Source organism: Petromyzon marinus, unplaced genomic scaffold, assembly GCF_048934315.1.
Source record: "Petromyzon marinus isolate PM22_M1 ecotype Great Lakes invasive population unplaced genomic scaffold, UKy_Petmar_22M1.pri1.0 PM_G_Scaffold_58, whole genome shotgun sequence".
Taxonomy (NCBI): Eukaryota; Metazoa; Chordata; class Hyperoartia; order Petromyzontiformes; family Petromyzontidae; genus Petromyzon; species Petromyzon marinus.
The window spans coordinates 140,001-163,000 of record NW_027423011.1 but is presented as its reverse complement, the minus strand read 5'-3'; the positions used below and the strand labels follow the sequence as shown (position 1 = coordinate 163,000).

Below are 23,000 nucleotides of genomic sequence, written 5' to 3'. Positions count from 1 at the left end.
GATAAAAAAAAAACATAACAAGACATCTGCCTCATTTAATTGTTTAAAAAAATGTCATACGCAACGCAGCACACAATCAATGCAAGACGAAAATCGTCCCCGTGTAGCCTTAACAGACTGTTGGGTCAAGTACTGCTCGCGAGCATCATTGAAGGCCGGCACGGTACACGAGGGGGTGGGTGGCCAGCACCACGCCCGGCCGCCTTTGTCTCCCCAGTGGCGATGTTCACACACCGCACCAGGGTACTCATTTGAGGCCGAGTTGAGTGGAGGCCCGGGACCGGTTCGGATAATCGTCACGCGGACGTTGTGTTCGTGATGTGCGGCAGAAGCCAGATTAAACGATGCAGAAAACTGCATCGGTGAACAAACTGTACTCTATTATTGGTTCTTTTGGTAAAGTCACCACGTAGAAGGGAAACAATAAAATAATAAAAATATAAAACGATAAAATTCTCACGTGTGAAAACCACATATCAAGAAAATTTTCTTGCAGTGGTTTTCACACCTGAAGACGACCGTTTGAGTAATGGTCGAAACGTCGTGAGAATTTTTAATTGTTTTATATATATTTATTATTTTGTTGTTTCCCTTCAACGTGACTTTACCGAAAAAACTAAGAATATGTACTGTATTTGTTTTGCTTTACAGATACAACAACAGTCAGAGATGTTCTACGCAATGCAGCGCCTTCCCCTTAGTAGCTCCCAACGTCTGAAATTCACAAACTTGAAAACTCGCTAATAACTTAATTGGGAGAAACACGAAGCAACTGTCGCCCCCTACTGCAAAATAATTGCAGACCCAGCGCATCGTGGCTGCTTCTCCCTCTCCCCCCTCCTCCGTTCCGAACAATGATGGACTCGTCCGTCTGAACAAAGCTCGTCGCTTTCCGTGGTGCTAACGTTGAAACAAGGAAAAAATAAACCGGCATGCTAATCCCTCACACTAACATTCTGCCTTTAACATCCTGCTAATCCAACACATTAACACAGCTATTTCAATGCTAAATTGTTCTGTTGATATGTAAACTCGAACTTTAACACCCTGCTAATCCAACACATTAACACAGCTACTTCAATGCTAAATCCTTCTGTTGATATGTAAACTCTGATTTTAACATAGCTACTTCCGTGACCAGTCACATGCTGATCCCTCACACTAACATCATGCTAATCTCCCAGTTACATGCTAATTTCTGACTTTAACATCTTGCTAATCCAACACATTAACACAGCTACATCAATGCTAAATCCTTCTGTTGATATGTAAACTCGGACTTTAACATAGCTACTACCGTGACCAGTTACATGCTAATTCCTCACATTAACATCCTGCTAATCTCCCAGTTACATGCTAATTCCTCACATCAACATCATGCTAATCTCCCAGTTACATGCTAATTCCTCACATTAACATCCTGCTAATCTCCCAGTTACATGCTAATTCCTCACATTAACATCATGCTAATCCAACACATTAACTTAGCTACTTCAATGCTAAATCCTTCTGTTGATATGTAAACTCCTTCGTCAAGGGGCTCTGCTCCTCCCACCCAGCTTAAAAGACACTGCCAAGCTTAGCAGTGTTCACTCGAGCGCCGTCTTCCCGACAGTTCTGTTCCTTCACCTAAGGAAGGCTACTTGTGTTGTGGCCGAAACGTCATGAGAATTTTATTTTATGTTTTATTTTTATTATTTTATTTCCATTCTACGTGGTGGTGACTTTACCGAAAGAACCAAGAATATGAATCCCTGCAGTCACGAAAGCTTTAAATGGAAATTTAAACTGTACTGTATTTGTTTTGCTTTACAGATACCACAACAGTCAGAGATGTTCTACGCAATGCAGCGCCTTCTCCTTAGTAGCTCCCAACGTCTGCAATTCACAAACTTGAAAACTCGCTAATAACTTAATTGGGGGAAACACGAAGCAATTGTCGCCCCCTACTGCAAAACAATTGCAGACCCCCTTCTAAACGTGAACACTGCGGGGCAGTGTCCTTCACTGCAAGGCCGGCGGGCCACGAGCGGCCCCTGGTGGCCTCTTGTGCGGCCCCTGACAATACCCAGATCTGAAATCACCTCCCCATCGTCGTCGTCGTCCTCGTGTGCTGCTGTCAAACCCAGCGGTGTTAAAACGTGTGGCGGCCCTCACGCTGTACCGTGTCTTATCGGTGGACGTGCCCCACCCCCCCCGACCCGCCCTTGCCCTCCGCCACCTCTGAAAATGAGTGAAGAACACCGCCGTGGGGCTTTCCTGCATCAACCAGCGTAGTACGTGACAATAGCGACGCAACGATAATTAACGTCTTCTTTGGTTCTTTCGGTAAAGTCACCACCACGTAGAATGATAATAAAATAATAAATTGATAAAATGACACGATAAAATTCTCACGACGTTTCGGGCCACGACACAAGCGGCCTTCATCAGGTGAAGGGACGAGAATGTCTGGAGGACAGCGCTGGAGCGCTGAGGCAGTCTCGTCCCTTCACCTGATGAAGGCCGCTTGTGTTGTGGCCGAAACGTCGTGAGAATTTAATCGTGTAATTTTATTTTATTATTTTATTATTTAATACAATTAATCCTTGCAGTCACGAACGCTTTAAATCGATGAATAACGTCTCGGCACGCGACACGTGCCGTGTTGTAAAAGTTCACCACTTGCCTCTGGCTGGCTGCTGCTGTCAACTCTTCGTTTGCCGTCTCCAGGTTTTGCACAATCACGTTCAGGTCCCGACGTTCGTGCTGCAGCTTGTCGCACGACAGCCGCAGCTCCGCGGTGCTTGCGGTGAACTCTCGCTCCTTCTCCGCAAAACTTCTCTCCGCGTTTTGCATCCCAGCCTGCATTCAGACCGTACGATGATGAAATCGATGAGGCGGGTGACCCGCTGCATTTGTTCAGATACAGTGAAAAAAGCTTGAGACCATTCCTTATTCTTGGTTCTTTCGGTAAAGTCGCCACGTAGAAGGGAAACTATAAAATGATTAAAATATCAAACAATTAAATTCTCACGACGTTTCGACGGCAACACAAGCAATCATCATCAGGTGTGAAAACCACAGCAAGAACATTTGGAATAAGTGGCGGTGAAAATTTTTTCTTGCTGTGGTGTTCACACCTGATGATGATTGCTTGAGTTGCCGTCGAAACGTCGTGAGAATTTTATTGTTGTATATTTTTATTATTTTATTGTTTCCCTTCTACGTGGCGACTTTACCCGAAAGAACCAAGAATATGAATCCCTGCAGTGACCAAAGCTTTAAATCAAAAAGAAAACCATTCCGTTAAAAATATCCAGTTAAGGAATGCAGACAATATTAGCGATGTAATAAATATGAACGGATACATATTCTTAGCTTTTTCGGTAAAGTCACGTTGAAAGGAAACAATACAAATAATAAAATATATATATAAAACAATAAAAATTCTCACGACGTTTCGACCATAACACAAACGGTCATCATCAGGTGTGTCGGTTTGCATTAATGTATTTGTTTTTAAAACACCGTTTAAACACCGTTTTAAAATAAATAAATTAATGCAAACCGACACACCTGATAACGACCGTTTGTGTTATGGTCGAAACGTCGTGAGAATTTTTATTGTTTTAAATATATTTTATTATTTTGTTTCCCTTCAACGTGGTGACTTTACCGAAAGAGCTAAGAATATGAATCGATGCAGTCACGAAAGCTTTAAATAAAAAAAAATGAACGGATAGGTCACCTGCAGCGTGCTTTCAACTTCCCGACGGCGATTTACTTCGAGTTTCAGGGTACCACTTTCTTTCTGCGTTTGCTCAAGCCGTGCTTCAAAGTTGCCTGTTAATTCACGCAAAACAAACGAAATCGGGATCGACTTTCACGGTCGGGACGTGCAGACATTTTCCCACCGCGCACACGCACAAACACATCCGGGCTCGTTGGCAATAAAAAGCGGGCAAGTTGAAGTGTGCTCTCACGCTCTGTTTCTTCGAGTCGAGCGCAGCTTTCAATGGAATCTTGCAGCTTTTGCGAGGCCGTTGAGCTCTTCATTTTTTAACTCCAACAGCTCGGACATTTCTTTGGCCTAAGAGCGATAAGACGGAACTCTCTGTTTGCTAACTACTGAACGACAACGATAATAATACGACTTTACGCACGGATCTATGAAATGACCTACTGCTGGGCAAGGCGAGTTTTCTGGTTTGCAAGTCATCATTGAAGTCAGATAAGTTGTGTTTACCAGACTGAAATGAACTTGAGAAATCAAGACAAAGAGGTAGAAATGTGCACATCCCATATATTTCGTTGAACAAATGCGTTTAGGGCACTGAATACGTTCTAAAGTGGAAATAACTCACATTTTAAGCATTATATTGTTATACAGACGTTTGTAAATTGTAAAAGCAATGTATGAACACTGTACACAATGGCAATAGTAGGCATTAAAGGCAATAGTTTGGGATAGGAACATTAATATATCAGTTTTTATTTGAAGGTGATTTTGATCTTCAAAGGATATTTTATGATTGAGACAGGCATGCCTTTAGGAGCTACATTTCTTACATTTGAAATCAACAAAAATGTATGAGCCTGAATTATAACAGACCCTTGGGGTTTGAGCTATATATATACACACTGGTTTGTAAAAGGTAATGCATGGTCGTTTAATCCAATATTTTTTTTATCCCAACGTGCATTTAAAATGTGAGCAAAAGCGATCAGCTCATGAATTCACACGAACCTGGCTTTCTTTAATCGTCAACTTGTTTACAAAGTCCCACCGCGCTCTTCCCATCGCGTCCACAGCTGCTTCCACTGCGTACGACACACGCGCGTCGTACGTTCAACAAAGTGGCTGAGCGCGTCAATATTCATCCAGTAAAAACCACAACGGTCATCGATCATCATCGACGGTGCTCTGCGTATCACTGAGCAGCCGTGCACTGCGTCACCCGGCACGAGACTCACCTTTGCCCAACGCAATATTCTTGTCATTTTGAGACTTTAAATTCAATTCGCTGAAAGTCACCGCAAACGTCTTTAAGAGAGGATGACAGCGGGGATCCAGCATTAATGTTAAATGTGCACGTGCGTACGTTTATACCATTACACGTTTCTCAAGAAATACAATTAAATGAATTTTTTTTTAAAAAGCATCACACATTTTACCTTCAGTTCTGCTTTCAGCGACGAATGAACAGCTTCCACTTCTTCCTGTTCTGTTTCAGCTGCCATTATCACCGTGCGGACGTGACCCACGTGAGTCAACGACAAGCAAGTTCAATCGCTAAACGTGTTACACCGTCAACGTCCATTATCACCGTACGCACGTGACCCACGTGAGTCAACGACAAGCAAGTTTAATCACTAAACGTGTTACACCGTCAATGTCATTATCACCGTACGCACGTGACCCACGTGAGTCAACGACAATCAAGTTTAATCACTAAACGTGTTACACCGTCAACGTCCATTATCACCGTACGCACGTGACCCACGTGAGTCAACGACAAGCAAGTTTAATCACTAAACGTGTTACACCGTCAACGTCCATTATCACCGTACGCACGTGACCCACGTGAGTCAACGACAAGCAAGTTTAATCACTAAACGTGTAACACCGGCAACGTCCAATGGTCGGCAAATGTTGAGAATGTACCTCTGGTTAATGTTTGTTGCACTGAAGAGGACTGGCCCTTCAGATCGTCACACATCTGCCTGGTGGCACGGATCCTTACGGACACGGGCACATTGCAAGGACGGCGGGTCAGAAAACCTTCGTAGGAACGTATCCGCCATTTTAAGGCAAAGCGCATTGCAGATGAAGATATTCTTGGTTCTTTCGGTGAAGTCACGTAGAAGGGAAACAACAAAATAAAAACTCACCGTGATTTTGTTGTTTTCTGTGACTTTACCGAAAGAACCAAAGAACGTGAATTCCTGCAGTCGCGAAAGTTTTTAAAATGAAAATGCAGAGAGGATGTTGGTGTCATCAACAAGTCGCTCGTTTGTTCTGCCGGCGTGACCTCTGACCTCCACCCAGTAGTCCACTCAGGGGCGGAGCAACAGGGGGGAATGGGGGGGGGTCAGCCCCCCCCCTGAAAATTTGGGGAAGTCGGTAAATCGGGATAACCGGATATCCGGCTGCTGCAAAATGCCGCAGGCTGCCACCTTGTGATGCCACCTTGTGTGCTGCCCTGCAGGCTGTCACCTTGTGCTGCCCTGCAGGCTGTCACCTTGTGCTGCCCTGTAGGCTGCCACCTCGTGTGCTGCCCTGCAGGCTACCACCTTGTGTGCTGCCCTGCAGGCTACCACCTCGTGTGCTGCCCTCCAGGCTACCACCTTATGATGTCACCTTGTGCTGCCCTGCAGACTGCCACCTTGTGCTGCTGCCCTGCAGGCTGCCACCTTGTGATGTCACCTTGTGTGCTGCCACCTCGTGCTGCCCTACAGGCTGCCACCTTGTGCTGCCCTGCAGGCTGCCACCTTGTGTGCTGCCCTGCAGGCTGTCACCTTGTGCTGCCCTGCAGGCTACCACCTTGTGCTGCTACCTTGTGATGTCACCTTGTGATGTCACCTCGTGCTGCCCTGCAGGCTGCCACCTTGTGCTGCCCTGCAGGCTGCCACCTTGTGCTGCTGCCCTGCAGGCTGCCACCTTGTGTGCTGCCCTGCAGGCTGCTTGAGCGGCAGCCTTGCGAACTTATCGAACTTACTGGCCACGTCGGCGGCTCCGACCTATTAATAAACTCCGCAGCTCAAATCCAATAATTAGTTTTATACATTTGTGGTGCCCATTGGAAAACACAAACACACTGAGATATCTCAGAATGTTGAAGTCAGCAACCCCCCCAAAGTCAAATCCTGGCTCCTCGCCCCTGAGTCCACCGGACATCTCTGAAATCTACCGGACATTTGTTACAAAAAAAAAGAGCTTCATTGCTCTTAGGGTTTCTCCAGTAAGTTGAGGAACCTAAACAGAGGACAGAGATGACATTCGAGGGAAATGAATAACTTCTTACTTCTCCATTAAATCTCCTTTGATGTCAATCACGTCTTGAAGTTGCGCGCTGAGGTGTACATTTTCAAGCTGAAAGGAAACACGACACACACACTTCGCTGAGGTGACGCATACCGCTTCAACACAGTTGTCTGATAATTGTTATCTGACACACAGCACTGATAATGACGTTCGGGTTTCATAAAGCATCGTCAATCATGCAGACAAAGCGATCGCCGAGGAACCACAGACACGAATCTTATTGCTGTCCAGTTGAAGCTACAAACAGATCAGAAGCACCTTTAAATCATTGTCTTGGCAAACCAAGTGTTTCTCTATTTTAGTTAACAATGACGAATGATGAGTGGACACAATTACCAATCATAATGATGACTATGGGGAATCCACAAAAACAACCTAATCGTGATTATAACCAGACGAAATTAATGAGTCTGAAACAATATGCAGACTAAGATAATGTAGCAACGTTATTTGAGATGCCACTGCATCTCCCATTGAGCACGGTTGGCTACGTACGGTGTGAAAGAAGTTCAACATACACACACGTAGCACGGTTGGCTACGTACGGTGTGAAAGAAGTTCAACAAACACACACATAGCACGGTTGGCTACGTACGGTGTGAAAGATGTTCAACATACACACACACGTAGCACGGTTGGCTGCGTACGGTGTGAAAGAAGTTCAACATACACACAGTGCACTGAGGAAAACCAAACCTGATCATTGGCTACGTGTCTACGTCAAAAGATTGATGAAGTTTACCGATTAGCTGACAATAAATGTTTGGGTTTGGAGAAATGAGGAGCCACTCACACCAACATTGAATGAAAGCGTTTCACTGCTTTAGTCGACAGGACTAAGATATGTATTTTTGGTTCTTTCGGTAAAGTCACCACGTAGAAGGGAAACAATAAAGTAATAAAAAAATAAAACAATAAAATTCTCACGACGTTTCGACGGCAACACAAGCAATCATCGTCAGGTGTGAAAACCACAGCAAGAAAATTTTAAAAAAGTGGCGGTGACATTTTTTTCTTGCGGTGGTTTTCACACCTGATGATGATCGCTTGCGTTGCAGTCGAAACGTCGTGAGAATTTTATTGTTTTAAATTTTTATTATTTTATTTTTTCCCTTCTACGTGGCGACTTTACCGAAAGAATCAAGAAGAAGACGAAGAAGAGATTTGAAGTTTACGTCACTGCAGGAATCCATAATCTTTGGTTCATTCGGTAAAGTCACCACCACGTAGAAGGGAAACAATAAAATAATAAAAAATATAAAACAATAAAAGTCTCACGACGTTTCGACTGCAACACAAGCAATCATCATCAGGTGTGAAAACCACAGCAAGAATTTTTTTTTAAAGAGCGGCGGTGAAAATTGTTTTCTTGCTGTGGTTTTCACACCTGACGATGATCGCTTGCGTTGCAGTCGAAACGTCGTGATAATTTGATCGTTTTACATTTTTATTATTTTATTGTTTCCCTTCTACGTGGCGGTAACTTTACCGAAAGAACCAAGAATATGAATCCCTGCAGTCACGAAATATTTAAATAAAAATTTAATAAGACTAAGAGATTTGAAGTTTTTCGTCACCGCAGGAATCCACAGTCTTTGCTTTCATTCAAGTAAAGTCGCGTAGCGCGTATAAAAAAACAACACAAAATAATAAATCAAATCACGACGTTTCCATCGCGACACCACAGGCGGCGGTCGTCCTCAGGCGAAAATAAAAATTAAACCTCTTGCTGCTGCTGTTGTTGTTGTTGTGACAGGACTCTCTCGCTGGTTCAGCAGTTCCACTGCAGGGATTACTTTTTTTACCACCCTAGGACAAAGCGCTTGAGGTGTTGCGATCGAAACGTCGTGGACATTTTATCATCTTTATACCTACCACGTGACTTTACCGAAGTAACCAAAGATTAAAGGCCAAGAGAATGACCGCGCGCAATGCACAAATACTCCGCGGAAACTCGACAAGTCGTCGGCCCGCAAACCAACTCAGCCACCCCTAGCGACAAAATGCATTCGCTTATCTCTAAATAGCAGTAACACTAAATCACTCATATTACGGGAATACAAACGCTTTATTTTTTTAAACGCAGCTACGAGGTTTTTTTTAGGGGGGGCGCATTTAGACCCGAGGGTTAAGGTCGTTTTTCCTCACCTAATTTTTAAATATCACGAGTTTAATTTAATAATAATAATGACGTACATTGTAATTACTCTCCGGATCAGCCTGCATCACAACCCCGCGAACCACCCGGAGGAGCATGGAGGACCACCGGTGGTACGGGGGAGGGAGGGAGGGTGACCACACTGTGAGAAGCACTGCTTTAGAGAAATAAGACCACTTACTGCTGCTGCTGTTGCCCACCTGTGTTACTCACAGCCCTGAGGACCACCCGGAGGAGCGTGGTGGACCACCGGTGATACCGGGGGTGAGTGACCACACTGAGAAGCACTGCTTTAGAGAAATGAGACCACTTACTGCTGCTGCTACCCACCTGTGTTTGTCGAGTTGATTTCTGCAGAGCGTCGGCCGTCTCCTGGGCCATTCTGACAGCTTCCTCCTTTTTGCTGAGCTCAGAGTGAACTCTGACCTTCCACATGTTCAACTTGTTCATTTCACAGCGCAAAGAATTGTACGTCCTTGACACGTGATCTTTATTCTGCGAAGAAAAAAAAACAACCAAACACAACACACGGCATGAGGAGCGTGTGTCAGCAGCTTCCCAAGCCGTAGTGTCGTGAACACATCAAGATTTTCCGCTGCCCGATGACCGATTATTCGCGATAAACGTTCTTGGGTTGGCTCGCGTAAGTGTGTGTCGTTACCCTCCACCACCCGACCCAGCCAGTGAGGTTTGTCACGTAAACAAAACGCGCCAGTGAATTACTACTTCGGCCCACCGGTGTGTCGGAGAGTAAATCCACAACATTTACACATTCATACTTTACGCGATATAACCCAAAAAACATTTATTATACGAATATAATTGGTCGCGAAAGCCTACGTGTTGAACTGATTATTATTACTCCATTTCAACCGAAAACTCGATCAAGTCATGTACAAGAACAAATACACTTTTTTTTTTTAATTAACTTTCCCTTAAAACGTCTTTGCCAAGTGCTGTGAACGTAAAAAGGTTTAAGGCGCAGATCTGAAATTGTTTGATCGTAATCACTGCTGGCAAAAGGGCCTCCACTAGAGGGCGCTCAGTAGAGGCTGAACTCTTCCACGCTGTTCAAGACGTCTTGGAAGAGAAACCCTCACTAGGGGCTGAACTCTTCCACGCTGGGGAGACGTCTTGGTAGAGAAACCCTCACTAGGGGCTGAACTCTTCCACGCTGTTCAAGACGTCTTGGAAGTGAAACCCTCACTAGGGGCTGAACTCTTCCACGCTGGGGAGACGTCTTGGTAGAGAAACCCTCACTAGAGGCTGAACTCTTCCACGCTGTTCAAGACGTCTAGGAAGAGAAACCCTCCCTAGGGGCTGAACTCTTCCACGCTGTTCAAGACGTCTTGGTAGAGAAACCCTCACTAGGGGCTGAACTCTTCCACGCTGTTCAAGACGTCTTGGAAGTGAAACCCTCACTAGGGGCTGAACTCTTCCACGCTGGGGAGACGTCTTGGTAGAGAAACCCTCACTAGAGGCTGAACTCTTCCACGCTGTTCAAGACGTCTAGGAAGAGAAACCCTCCCTAGGGGCTGAACTCTTCCACGCTGTTCAAGACGTCTTGGTAGAGAAACCCTCACTAGGGGCTGAACTCTTCCACGCTGTTCAAGACGTCTTGGAAGTGAAACCCTCACTAGGGGCTGAACTCTTCCACGCTGGGGAGACGTCTTGGTAGAGAAACCCTCACTAGGGGCTGAACTCTTCCACGCTGTTCAAGACGTCTTGGTAGAGAAACCCTCACTAGGGGCTGAACTCTTCCACGCTGTTCAAGACGTCTTGGAAGTGAAACCCTCACTAGGGGCTGAACTCTTCCACGCTGGGAAGACGTCTTGGTAGAGAAACCCTCACTAGAGGCTGAACTCTTCCACGCTGTTCAAGACGTCTTGGAAGAGAAACCCTCCCTAGGGGCTGAACTCTTCCACGCTGGGGAGACGTCTTGGTAGAGAAACCCTCACTAGGGGCTGAACTCTTCCACGCAGTTCAAGACGTCTTAGAAGTGAAACCCTCACTAGGGGCTGAACTCTTCCACGCTGGGGAGACGTCTTGGTAGAGAAACCCTCACTAGGGGCTGAACTCTTCCACGCAGTTCAAGACGTCTTAGAAGTGAAACCCTCACTAGGGGCTGAACTCTTCCACGCTGGGGAGACGTCTTGGTAGAGAAACCCTCACTAGGGGCTGAACTCTTCCACGCTGTTCAAGACGTCTTGGAAGAGAAACCCTCACTAGGGGCTGAACTCTTCCACGCTGTTCAAGACGTCTTGGTAGAGAAACCCTCACTAGGGGCTGCACTCTTCCACGCTGTTCAAGACGTCTTGGAAGAGAAACCCTCACTAGGGGCTGAACTCTTCCACGCTGTTCAAGACATTTTGGTAGAGAAACCCTCACTAGGGGCTGAACTCTTCCACGCTGGGGAGACGTCTTGGTAGAGAAACCCTCACTAGGGGCTGAACTCTTCCACGCTGTTCAAGACGTCTTGGTAGAGAAACCCTCACTAGGGGCTGAACTCTTCCACGCTGTTCAAGACGTCTTGGAAGTGAAACCCTCACTAGGGGCTGAACTCTTCCACGCTGGGAAGACGTCTTGGTAGAGAAACCCTCACTAGAGGCTGAACTCTTCCACGCTGTTCAAGACGTCTTGGAAGAGAAACCCTCCCTAGGGGCTGAACTCTTCCACGCTGGGGAGACGTCTTGGTAGAGAAACCCTCACTAGGGGCTGAACTCTTCCACGCAGTTCAAGACGTCTTAGAAGTGAAACCCTCACTAGGGGCTGAACTCTTCCACGCTGGGGAGACGTCTTGGTAGAGAAACCCTCACTAGGGGCTGAACTCTTCCACGCTGTTCAAGACGTCTTGGAAGAGAAACCCTCACTAGGGGCTGAACTCTTCCACGCTGTTCAAGACGTCTTGGTAGAGAAACCCTCACTAGGGGCTGCACTCTTCCACGCTGTTCAAGACGTCTTGGAAGAGAAACCCTCACTAGGGGCTGAACTCTTCCACGCTGTTCAAGATGTCTTGGTAGAGAAACCCTCACTAGGGGCTGAACTCTTCCACGCTGTTCAAGACGTCTTGGTAGAGAAACCCTCACTAGGGGCTGAACTCTTCCACGCTGTGCAAGACGTCTTGGAAGAGAAACCCTCACTAGGGGCTAAACTCTTCCACGCTGTTCAAGACGTCTTGGTAGAGAAACCCTCACTAGGGGCTGAACTCTTCCACGCTGTTCAAGACGTCTTGGAAGAGAAACCCTCACTAGGGGCTGAACTCTTCCACGCTGGGGAGACGTCTTGGAAGAGAAACCCTCACTAGGGGCTGAACTCTTCCACGCTGTTCAAGACGTCTTGGAAGAGAAACCCTCACTAGGGGCTGAACTCTTCCACGCAGTTCAAAACGTTTTGGTAGAGAAACCCTCACTAGGGGCTGAACTCTTCCACGCTGTTCAAGACGTCTTGGAAGTGAAACCCTCACTAGGGGCTGAACTCTTCCACGCTGTTCAAGAAGTTTTGGTAGAGAAACCCTCACTAGGGGCTGAACTCTTCCACGCTGTTCAAGACGTCTTGGAAGTGAAACCCTCACTAGGGGCTGAACTCTTCCACGCTGGGGAGACGTCTTGGTAGAGAAACCCTCACTAGGGGCTGAACTCTTCCACGCTGTTCAAGACGTCTTGGAAGAGAAACCCTCACTAGGGGCTGAACTCTTCCACGCTGTTCAAGACGTCTTGGTAGAGGAACCCTCATTAGGGGCTGAACTCTTCCACGCTGTTCAAGACGTCTTGGAAGTGAAACCCTCACTAAGGGCTGAACTCTTCCACGCTGTTCAAGACGTCTTGGTAGAGAAACCCTCACTAGGGGCTGCACTCTTCCACGCTGTTCAAGACGTCTTGGAAGAGAAACCCTCACTAGGGGCTGAACTCTTCCACGCTGTTCAAGACGTCTTGGTAGAGAAACCCTCACTAGGGGCTGAACTCTTCCACGCTGTTCAAGACGTCTTGGTAGAGAAACCCTCACTAGGGGCTGAACTCTTCCACGCTGTTCAAGACGTCTTGGAAGAGAAACCCTCACTAGGGGCTGAACCCTTCCACGCTGTTCAAGACGTCTTGGTAGAGAAACCCTCACTAGGGGCTGAACTCTTCCACGCTGTTCAAGACGTCTTGGAAGAGAAACCCTCACTAGGGGCTGAACTCTTCCACGCTGAAGAGACGTCTTGGAAGAGAAACCCTCACTAGGGGCTGAACTCTTCCACGCTGTTCAAGACGTCTTGGAAGAGAAACCCTCACTAGGGGCTGAACTCTTCCACGCAGTTCAAAACGTTTTGGTAGAGAAACCCTCACTAGGGGCTGAACTCTTCCACGCTGTTCAAGACGTCTTGGAAGTGAAACCCTCACTAGGGGCTGAACTCTTCCATGCTGTTCAAGAAGTTTTGGTAGAGAAACCCTCACTAGGGGCTGAACTCTTCCACGCTGGGGAGACGTCTTGGTAGAGAAACCCTCACTAGGGGCTGAACTCTTCCACGCTGTTCAAGACGTCTTGGTAGAGGAACCCTCACTAGGGGCTGAACTCTTCCACGCTGTTCAAGACGTCTTGGTAGAGGAACCCTCACTAGGGGCTGAACTCTTCCACGCTGTTCAAGACGTCTTGGAAGTGAAACCCTCACTAGGGGCTGAACTCTTCCACGCTGTTCAAGACGTCTTGGAAGTGAAACCCGCACTAGGGGCTGAACTCTTCCACGCTGTTCAAGACGTCTTGGTAGAGAAACCCTCACTAGGGGCTGAACGCTTCCACGCTGTTCAAGACGTCTTAAAGAAAAAGAAACCCTCACTAGGGGCTGAACTCTTCCACGCTGTTCAAGACGTCTTGGTAGAGAAACCCTCACTAGGGGCTGAACTCTTCCACGCTGTTCAAGACGTCTTGGAAGAGAAACCCTCACTAGGGGCTGAACTCTTCCACGCTGTTCAAGACGTCTTGGTAGAGAAACCCTCACTAGGGGCTGAACTCTTCCACGCTGTTCAAGACGTCTTAAAGGAAGAGAAACCTTCACTAGGGGCTGAACTCTTCCACGCTGTTCAAGACGTCTTGGTAGAGAAACGCTCACTAGGGGCTGAACTCTTCCATGCTGTTCAAGACGTCTTGGTAGAGAAACCCTTACTAGGGGCTGAACTCTTCCACGCTGTTCAAGACGTCTTGGTAGAGAAACCCTCACTAGAGACTGAACTCTTCCACGCTGTTCAAGACGTTTTGGTAGAGAAGCCCTCACTAGGGGCTGAACTCTTCCACGCTGTTCAAGACGTCTTGGAAGTGAAACCCTCACTAGGGGCTGAACTCTTCCACGCTGTTCAAGACATTTTGGTAGAGAAACCCTCACTAGGGGCTGAACTCTTCCACGCTGGGGAGACGTCTTGGTAGAGAAACCCTCACTAGGGGCTGAACTCTTCCACGCTGTTCAAGACGTCTTGGTAGAGGAACCCTCACTAGGGGCTGAACTCTTCCACGCTGTTCAAGACGTCTTGGTAGAGAAACCCTCACTAGGGGCTGAACTCTTCCACGCTGTTCAAGACGTCTTGGAAGAGAAACCCTCACTAGGGGCTGAACTCTTCCACGCTGTTCAAGACGTCTTCGTAGAGGAACCCTCACTAGGGGCTGAACTCTTCCACGCTGTTCAAGACGTCTTGGTAGAGGAACCCTCACTAGGGGCTGAACTCTTCCACGCTGTTCAAGACGTCTTGGAAGTGAAACCCTCACTAGGGGCTGAACTCTTCCACGCTGTTCAAGACGTCTTGGAAGTGAAACCCGCACTAGGGGCTGAACTCTTCCACGCTGTTCAAGACGTCTTGGTAGAGAAACCCTCACTAGGGGCTGAACGCTTCCACGCTGTTCAAGACGTCTTAAAGGAAGAGAAACCCTCACTAGGGGATGAACTCTTCCACGCTGTTCAAGACGTCTTTGTAGACAAACCCTCACTAGGGGCTGAACTCTTCCACGCTGTTCAAGACGTCTTGGAAGAGAAACCCTCACTAGGGGCTGAACTCTTCCACGCTGTTCAAGACGTCTTGGTAGAGAAACCCTCACTAGGAGCTGAACTTTTCCACGCTGTTCAAGACGTCTTAAAGGAAGAGAAACCTTCACTAGGGGCTGAACTCTTCCACGCTGTTCAAGACGTCTTGGTAGAGAAACGCTCACTAGTGGCTGAACTCTTCCACGCTGTTCAAGACGTCTTGGTAGAGAAACCCTTACTAGGGGCTGAACTCTTCCACGCTGTTCAAGACGTCTTGGAAGAGAAACCCTCACTAGGGGCTGAACTCTTCCATGCTGTTCAAGACGTTTTGGTAGAGAAACCCTCACTAGGGGCTGAACTCTTCCACGCTGTTCAAGACGTCTTGGTAGAGAAACCCTCACTAGGGGCTGAACTCTTCCACGCTGTTCAAGACGTCTTGGAAGAGAAACCCTCACTAGGGGCTGAACTCTTCCACGCTGTTCAAGACGTCTTGGTAGAGAAACCCTCACTAGGGGCTGAACTCTTCCACGCTGTTCAAGACGTCTTGGTAGAGGAACCCTCACTAGGGGCTGAACTCTTCCACGCTGTTCAAGACGTCTTGGTAGAGAAACCCTCACTAGGGGCTGAACTCTTCCACGCTGTTCAAGACGTCTTGGAAGAGAAACCCTCACTAGGGGCTGAACTCTTCCACGCTGTTCAAGACGTCTTGGTAGAGAAACCCTCACTAGGGGCTGAACTCTTCCACGCTGTTCAAGACGTCTTGGAAGAGAAACCCTCACTAGGGGCTGAACTCATCCACGCTGTTCAAGACGTCTTAAAGGAAGAGAAACCGTCACTAGGGGCTGAACTCTTCCACGCTGTTCAAGACGTCTTGGTAGAGAAACCTTCACTAGGGCCTGAACTCTTCCACGCTGTTCAAGACGTCTTGGATGAGAAACCCTCACTAGGGGCTGAACTCTTCCACGCTGTTCAAGACATCTTGGAAGAGAAACCCTCACTAGGGGCTGAACTCTTCCACGCTGTTCAAGACGTCTTGGAAGAGAAACCCTCACTAGGGGCTGAACTCTTCCACGCTGTTCAAGACGTCTTGGTAGAGAAACCCTCACTAGGGGCTGAACTCTTCCACGCTGTTCAAGACGTTTTGGTAGAGGAACCCTCACTAGGGGCTGTACTCTTCCACGCTGTTCAAGACGTCTTGGTAGAGGAACCCTCACTAGGGGCTGTACTCTTCCACGCTGTTCAAGACATCTTGGAAGAGAAACCCTCACTAGGGGCTGAACTCTTCCACGCTGTTCAAGACGTCTTGGTAGAGAAACCCTCACTAGGGGCTGAACTCTTCCACGCTGTTCAAGACGTCTTGGAAGAGAAACCCTCACTAGGGGCTGAACTCATCCACGCTGTTCAAGACGTCTTAAAGGAAGAGAAACCGTCACTAGGGGCTGAACTATTCCACGCTGTTCAAGACGTCTTGGTAGAGAAACCTTCACTAGGGCCTGAACTCTTCCACGCTGTTCAAGACGTCTTGGATGAGAAACCCTCACTAGGGGCTGAACTCTTCCACGCTGTTCAAGACTTCTTGGAAGGGAAACCCTCACTAGGGGCTGAACTCTTCCACGCCATTCAAGACGTCTTGGTAGAGGAACCCTCACTAGGGGCTGAACTCTTCCACGCTGTTCAAGACATCTTGGTAGAGAAACCCTCACTAGGGGCTGAACTCTTCCACGCTGTTCAAGACATCTTGGAAGAGAAACCCTCACTAGGGGCTGAACTCTTCCACGCTGTTCAAGACGTCTTGGAAGAGAAACCCTCACTAGGGGCTGAACTCTTCCACGCTGTTCAAGACGTCTTGGTAGAGAAACCCTCACTAGGGGCTGAACTCTTCCACGCTGTTCAAGACGTTTTGGTAGAGGAACCCTCACTAGGGGCTGTACTCTTCCACGCTGTTCAAGACGTCTTGGTAGAGGAACCCTCACTAGGGGCTGAACTCTTCCACGCTGTTCAAGACGTCTTGGTAGAGAAACCCTCACTAGAGACTGAACTCTTCCACGCTGTTCAAGATGTCTTGGTAGAGAAGCCCTCACTAGGGGCTGAACTCTTCCACGCTGTTCAAGACGTCTTGGAAGTGAAACCCTCACTAGGGGCTGAACTCTTTCACGCTGTTCAAGACGTTTTGGTAGAGAAACCCTCACTAGGGGCTGAACTCTTCCACGCTGGGGAGACGTCTTGGTAGAGAAACCCTCACTAGGGGCTGAACTCTTCCACGCTGTTCAAGACGTCTTGGTAGAGGAACCCTCACTAGGGGCTGAACTCTTCCACGCTGTTCAAGACGTCTTGGAAGAGGAACCCTCACTAGGGGCTGAACTCTTCCACGCTGTTCAAGACGTCTTGGAAGAGGAACCCTCACTAGGGGCTGAACTCTTCCACGCTGTTCAAGACGTCTTGGTAGAGAAACCCTCACTAGGGGCTGAACTCTTCCACGCTGTTCAAGACGTCTTGGAAGAGAAACCCTCACTAGGGGCTGAACTCTTCCACGCTGTTCAAGACGTCTTGGTAGAGAAACCCTCACTAGGGGCTGAACTCTTCCACGCTGTTCAAGACGTCTTGGAAGAGAAACCCTCACAAGGGGCTGAACTCTTCCACGCTGTTCAAGACGTCTTGGAATTGAAACCCTCACTAGGGGCTGAACTCTTCCACGCCATTCAAGACGTCTTGGTAGAGGAACCCTCACTAGGGGCTGAACTCTTCCACGCTGTTCAAGACGTCTTGGTAGAGAAACCCTCACTCGGGGCTGAACTCTTCCACGCTGTTCAAGACATCTTGGAAGAGAAACCCTCACTAGGGGCTGAACTCTTCCACGCTGTTCAAGACATCTTGGAAGAGAAACCCTCACTAGGGGCTGAACTTTTCCACGCTGTTCAAGACGTCTTGGTAGAGAAACCCTCACTAGGGGCTGAACTCTTCCACGCTGTTCAAGACGTCTTGGTAGAGGAACCCTCACTAGGGGCTGAACTCTTCCACGCTGTTCAAGACGTCTTGGTAGAGGAACCCTCACTAGGGGCTGAACTCTTCCACGCTGTTCAAGACATCTTGGTAGAGAAACCCTCACTAGAGACTGAACTCTTCCACGCTGTTCAAGATGTCTTGGTAGAGAAACCCTCACTAGAGACTGAACTCTTCCACGCTGTTCAAGATGTCTTGGTAGAGAAGCCCTCACTAGGGGCTGAACTCTTCCACGCTGTTCAAGACGTCTTGGTAGAGAAACCCTCACTAGGGGCTGAACTCCTCCACGCTGGGGAGACGTCTTGGAAGTGATGGTAGTACCCACACTTTACCCCACCACATGCTGCCTGCCATTCAACTGCGGTGTACCAATATATACTGCAGAGTGGACAGAGGTGGGACATTGTAAACACGTGCCTATTAAACCTGGCACGCCTGGACATCACGACCTTGTGGACCGCAAGTCCAGCGTGCTGAACCATTGCGCACCGTGGCAGCAGCCCCAAGCTTCGTGAAACTAAATAAATTTTCACTTGAAGCTTTCGCGACTGCAGTGATTCACATTCTCGATTCTTTCGGTAAAGTCACCGCCAAGTAGAAAGGGAAACAATAAAATAATAAAAATATAAAACAATTGAATTATCACGACGTTTCGACTGCAACACAAGCAGCGATCATCATCAGGTGTGAAAACCACAGCAAGAAAATTTGAAAAAAGTTTTTTTTAAACGTCAGTACCACGGAGATCGATTTGGAAGCTTGTTCAGATGTTTGAAACGTCGCGAGAATTTTATTGTTTTATATTTTGATTATTGTATTGTTTCCCTTCTACGTGGTGACTTTACCGAAAGAACCGAGAATATGAAACTAGATGAATCGGTATTTTCTTAGAATGACCGTATTATTAATGTGAAATAACGATGCACATCTGTGTGATCAGCGAGTCATCTTGCCTCTTGCCAATCAAGCGGCAGCGGCGGCGGCGTGCTCTGCCGAGGTTGATGCTGCTCAGTGATGTTTGCTTGAGCTGCGAACAAAAATTGCGCACAATTAAGTTAAAGTACATCATAGATTTAAAGCTTTCGTGACTGCTAGGATCCATACTCTTTGGTTCTATTGGTTCTATTGGGTTTATTTTCACCTACGTGACTTTACCCAATAGAACCAAAGAGTATTAAAGTACATCGTTCATAATAGCACCGCACGAGATGTACATTGGTACACGTTGACACACGTATCGCTTTTTAGAACTTTCCAACTGAGGTTTAGTGCTCAGCTCAGTCGGGGTGTCTGTCGGCAATGAGAGGTTATGATGAGCATCATAAATATGAATAAATCTTCAGTAAAACTGCGTTCTGATATAAAGTGCTTGCCCTGTAGAAAAATCGGCGAACTGACCAAAAGCTTTTTTCCAAAAAAACTTTGGAGACAAAAGCCAGCGTTAAAGGAACCCATCAACTAAACGAAACTAAACTTGTTATTTTACCACGTAAGAGCCCGCTCGGATACGTAGCTCTTGTTCAGAAGCGACCTGGCCACAGTTGATAAGCTCAACAAAGTGGTTCATCACCACGTGTCAATGTATATCAGCCGCATTACTCTTAAACGTCACGTTTTTCTAAATGCGCGGGGAAACAACGCAGGCCATGGAGCAACATCAACACCGCCGTGGGGAGAACGCGCAAACTTTCAAACGCACGGGCGTCAGGGGTCGGGATCGAACCCACGACCCTCCTGCGTACCAGGCGAGGGAGTTAACATCTCCTAGCCACCGTGATGATGATAAGAGAGAGACACGCAAACTCCAAATACACAGCAACAGGCGTCAGGGTCGGGATCGAACCCACGACCTCCTGCGTACCGGGCGAGGTAGTTAACGTCTCCTAGCCAACGCGGTCCACCTGCCCTAGGCACGCACACCTAGGCCGAGCCGCTTTTCATCGCGACGTGACGGACGTACCGCCTCTTGCGTTCCTGGGGCAAGCGCTGCCTAACCATCGTTATCGTCAATGACTAAGCAGAGCGCCGCACCGTACTTCTGACGTCAAACGCCGGTTGAAAAGCGCAAGCGGAATTCGTGCTCGGCGATCAATGTGGACATCGGAGGATTGAGATCGTTTTAAGTAAAATAAGCGGCGCGATTGGTTTACAGATCGGAGCCAGGCGATACACGGGGCCATGATCTACAGCTGAAACGAATACCTTGACCTTGGCGGTGTCACTTGACCATGACCAAGTTGACTGACCTTGCAATAGCGTCCTCTGTGCTTGACCTTGTTGAACCTGTCCAGTTTCACCACGACCCACTTGACCTTGTCCAAGTTGACCCCAAGCGTGACCCAATGGCTCCTGGACTTGGCCCAGTGGACAGTGAGATTGCCTTGGCTGACTCAGGCCCTGATTAGGTTGACCTCGGCCTTGCCCCAGCAGACCATGGGCGTGCCCTGACAGTCCCTGGCCCTGCTCGGGTTGACGCTGACCCTGTTTTGGCTGAGTCTGACCTCGGCCCAATTGGGGTTTTTTTTTCCCGTCGTGATATTGGCTCTGCCCTGGCTGATTGTGGCCTTGAATTGCCACTCCGTCGCCTTCCCCCGGCTGACCCTGCCCTTTATTACCCCAACCTTGAGTCGATGGCCCCTGCCCTGGCTGATTGTGGCCTTGAATTGCCACTCCGTCGCCTTCCCCCGGCTGACCCTGCCCTTTATTACCCCAACCTTGAACCGATGGCCCCTGGATTTGCCCCCCAGATTGACCTTCACCTTGTCCCATCTGACACCACCCGTGACCCAACATCACCTGGAATGGCCCCGTTTGACCGCGACCTTGCCCTGGCTGACTCTGGCCACGGCTCGATGGCTCCCGGACCTGCCTAGATTGACGGTGACCTCGTTCATTCTCTGAAACACTGCCCAAGATGCACCGTATTTTGAAGTCGGGGAGCGTGGAAAAACTGCTGCCCAAATTTCGGCCGAAGGTTTCATTGTCGTTCCCCTCCATGTTGTATTCTTTGCACACTCCTCAGATAGCCGTCTTCCTGCATGACGCACAGACACCGTGTATGTGCACGCAAGAAAAAAAAACAAATGTGGAATTTATTAAGACAGCGCCACTGCTGCAGAGCAATCCAGATGGCACCAGCGAGATCTCTCGGCAAAGCAACTTACAAGTTTAAATGGGAATCATTTTTTTTTTAATTGCCACCGTCTGTTTACGCTGTAGCGTTAATGGAGGTGGGGGCAAACAGCGTTATTGCTGCAATTTTTACATTTTTCAAAAATACGAATGCAACAAGTTTCCCAATACGTCAATCGGTAATTGTATTTCCATGGTGTTACTGTATTGATTTTGTGCTTTGCTGCACTGACAATGAGAATCTAGATTCATTTGTCGATTTAAAGCTTTCGTGACTGCAAGGATTCATCTTCTTTGGTTCTTTCGGTAAAGTCACCATCACGTAGAATGAGAATAAAATAATAAATTGATAAAATAAAATAACACAATAAAATTCTCACGACGTTTCGGCCACAACACAAGTGGCCTTCATCAGGTGAAGGGATGAGACTGTCTGGAGGACAGCGCTGGAGCGAGCGCTGTCCCTTCACCTGATGAAGGCCACTTGTGTTGTGGCCGAAACGTCGTGAGAATTTTATCGTGTAATTTTATTTTATTCTCATTCTACGTGGTGGTGACTTTACCGAAAGAACCAAAGAAGATGAATCTAGCTTAACATCAAAGTTCTTCAACTGGAGTTCCCTCAACGTAAGGCCTACCCCGTGCTCCTGATCATTGTGACCACACAATGCTATAATTAGCTGACACGTGCCTATTGATCCAAGAGCCACATCGAGTGAAATTTATTTTTTTCTTAAGTGTCCTGCATTTAGTTTTTATTTCATTTTAAGATGTAATAACAGTTGCGCTTATTATTGTTATTATACACGTGTGGGAGGAAATCGCAGCACCGGGAGAAAACTCCACGTGGCGTGCGAGGGGGAAACACTCAATCCCCCCCCAAAGAGATGGAAAGTGATGGCGATTTGAATACTTGCTGCCACTGCCTTCACCTGGCGTGCCCAGGGTATGGCCATCCCCTCGACGCCCACGGGAATAGAATTTCACAACATGTTGACATGTTTACACCAAACAATAACACAAAGATCCCACACCGTGTAACCTGTAACAGGCTGTAGGGGCAAGTGCTGTTAGCGAGCAGCAGCTATGAAGGCTACCGGCACTGTGGCACACGAGGGGGGTGGGTGGCCAGCACCACGCCCGGCCGCCTTTGTCTCCCCAGTGCTAGCGATGTTTTACTACTACACACCGCTACACCAGCTACTCATTTGAGGCTGAGTCGACCTAGGGGAGTCCCAGAACCGGTTTAGATAATCGTCGCCGGCGGTGTTGGAAGGCCCGAAGTGAATCACTCAACAACAACAACAACACGGTGTGGTGATTAGACCACTAAGCTAGACACATTGTCAAGGCCCCAAGTGAATCACTCAACAACAACACGGTGTGGTGATTAGACCACTAAGCTAGACACATTGTCAAGGCCCCAAGTGAATCACTCAACAACAACATGGTGTGGTGATTAGACCACTAAGCTAGACACATTGTCAAGGCCCCAAGTGAATCACTCAACAACAACAACAACACGGTGTGGTGATTAGACCACTAAGCTAGACACATTGTCAAGGCCCCAAGTGAATCACTCAACAACAACAACACGGTGTTGTGATTAGACCACTAAGCTAGACACATTGTCAAGGCCCCAAGTGAATCACTCAACAACAACAACACCACGGTGTGGTGATTAGACCACTAAGCTA

General features: G+C 47.8%; 1 protein-coding gene across 2 annotated transcripts in view; it reads right to left on the bottom strand.

Annotated features, from left to right (window-relative positions):
- Positions 1-2,642: 2,642 nt before the first annotated feature.
- LOC142918218 (synaptonemal complex protein 1-like) overlaps positions 2,643-23,000 on the bottom strand; it is a 21,708-nt gene continuing 1,350 nt past the window's right edge. The window contains exons 2-12 of one of the 2 annotated variants that reach the window (XM_076062349.1): positions 21,092-21,205; positions 19,125-19,198; positions 9,516-9,680; positions 7,008-7,075; positions 5,648-5,721; positions 5,158-5,216; positions 4,957-5,026; positions 4,730-4,803; positions 3,966-4,072; positions 3,731-3,825; positions 2,643-2,844 (exon numbers count right to left, since the gene is read on the bottom strand). In XM_076062349.1, the coding sequence (XP_075918464.1) occupies positions 3,995-4,072; positions 4,730-4,803; positions 4,957-5,026; positions 5,158-5,216; positions 5,648-5,721; positions 7,008-7,075; positions 9,516-9,680; positions 19,125-19,198; positions 21,092-21,152 (723 nt within the window). In that variant the 5' untranslated portion in view covers positions 21,153-21,205 and the 3' untranslated portion in view covers positions 2,643-2,844; positions 3,731-3,825; positions 3,966-3,994. Of the gene's footprint in view, positions 2,845-3,730; positions 3,826-3,965; positions 4,073-4,729; positions 4,804-4,956; positions 5,027-5,157; positions 5,217-5,647; positions 5,722-7,007; positions 7,076-9,515; positions 9,681-19,124; positions 19,199-20,417; positions 21,206-23,000 lie in introns of those variants that run through there. The other variant, XM_076062348.1, reaches the window with a different exon arrangement.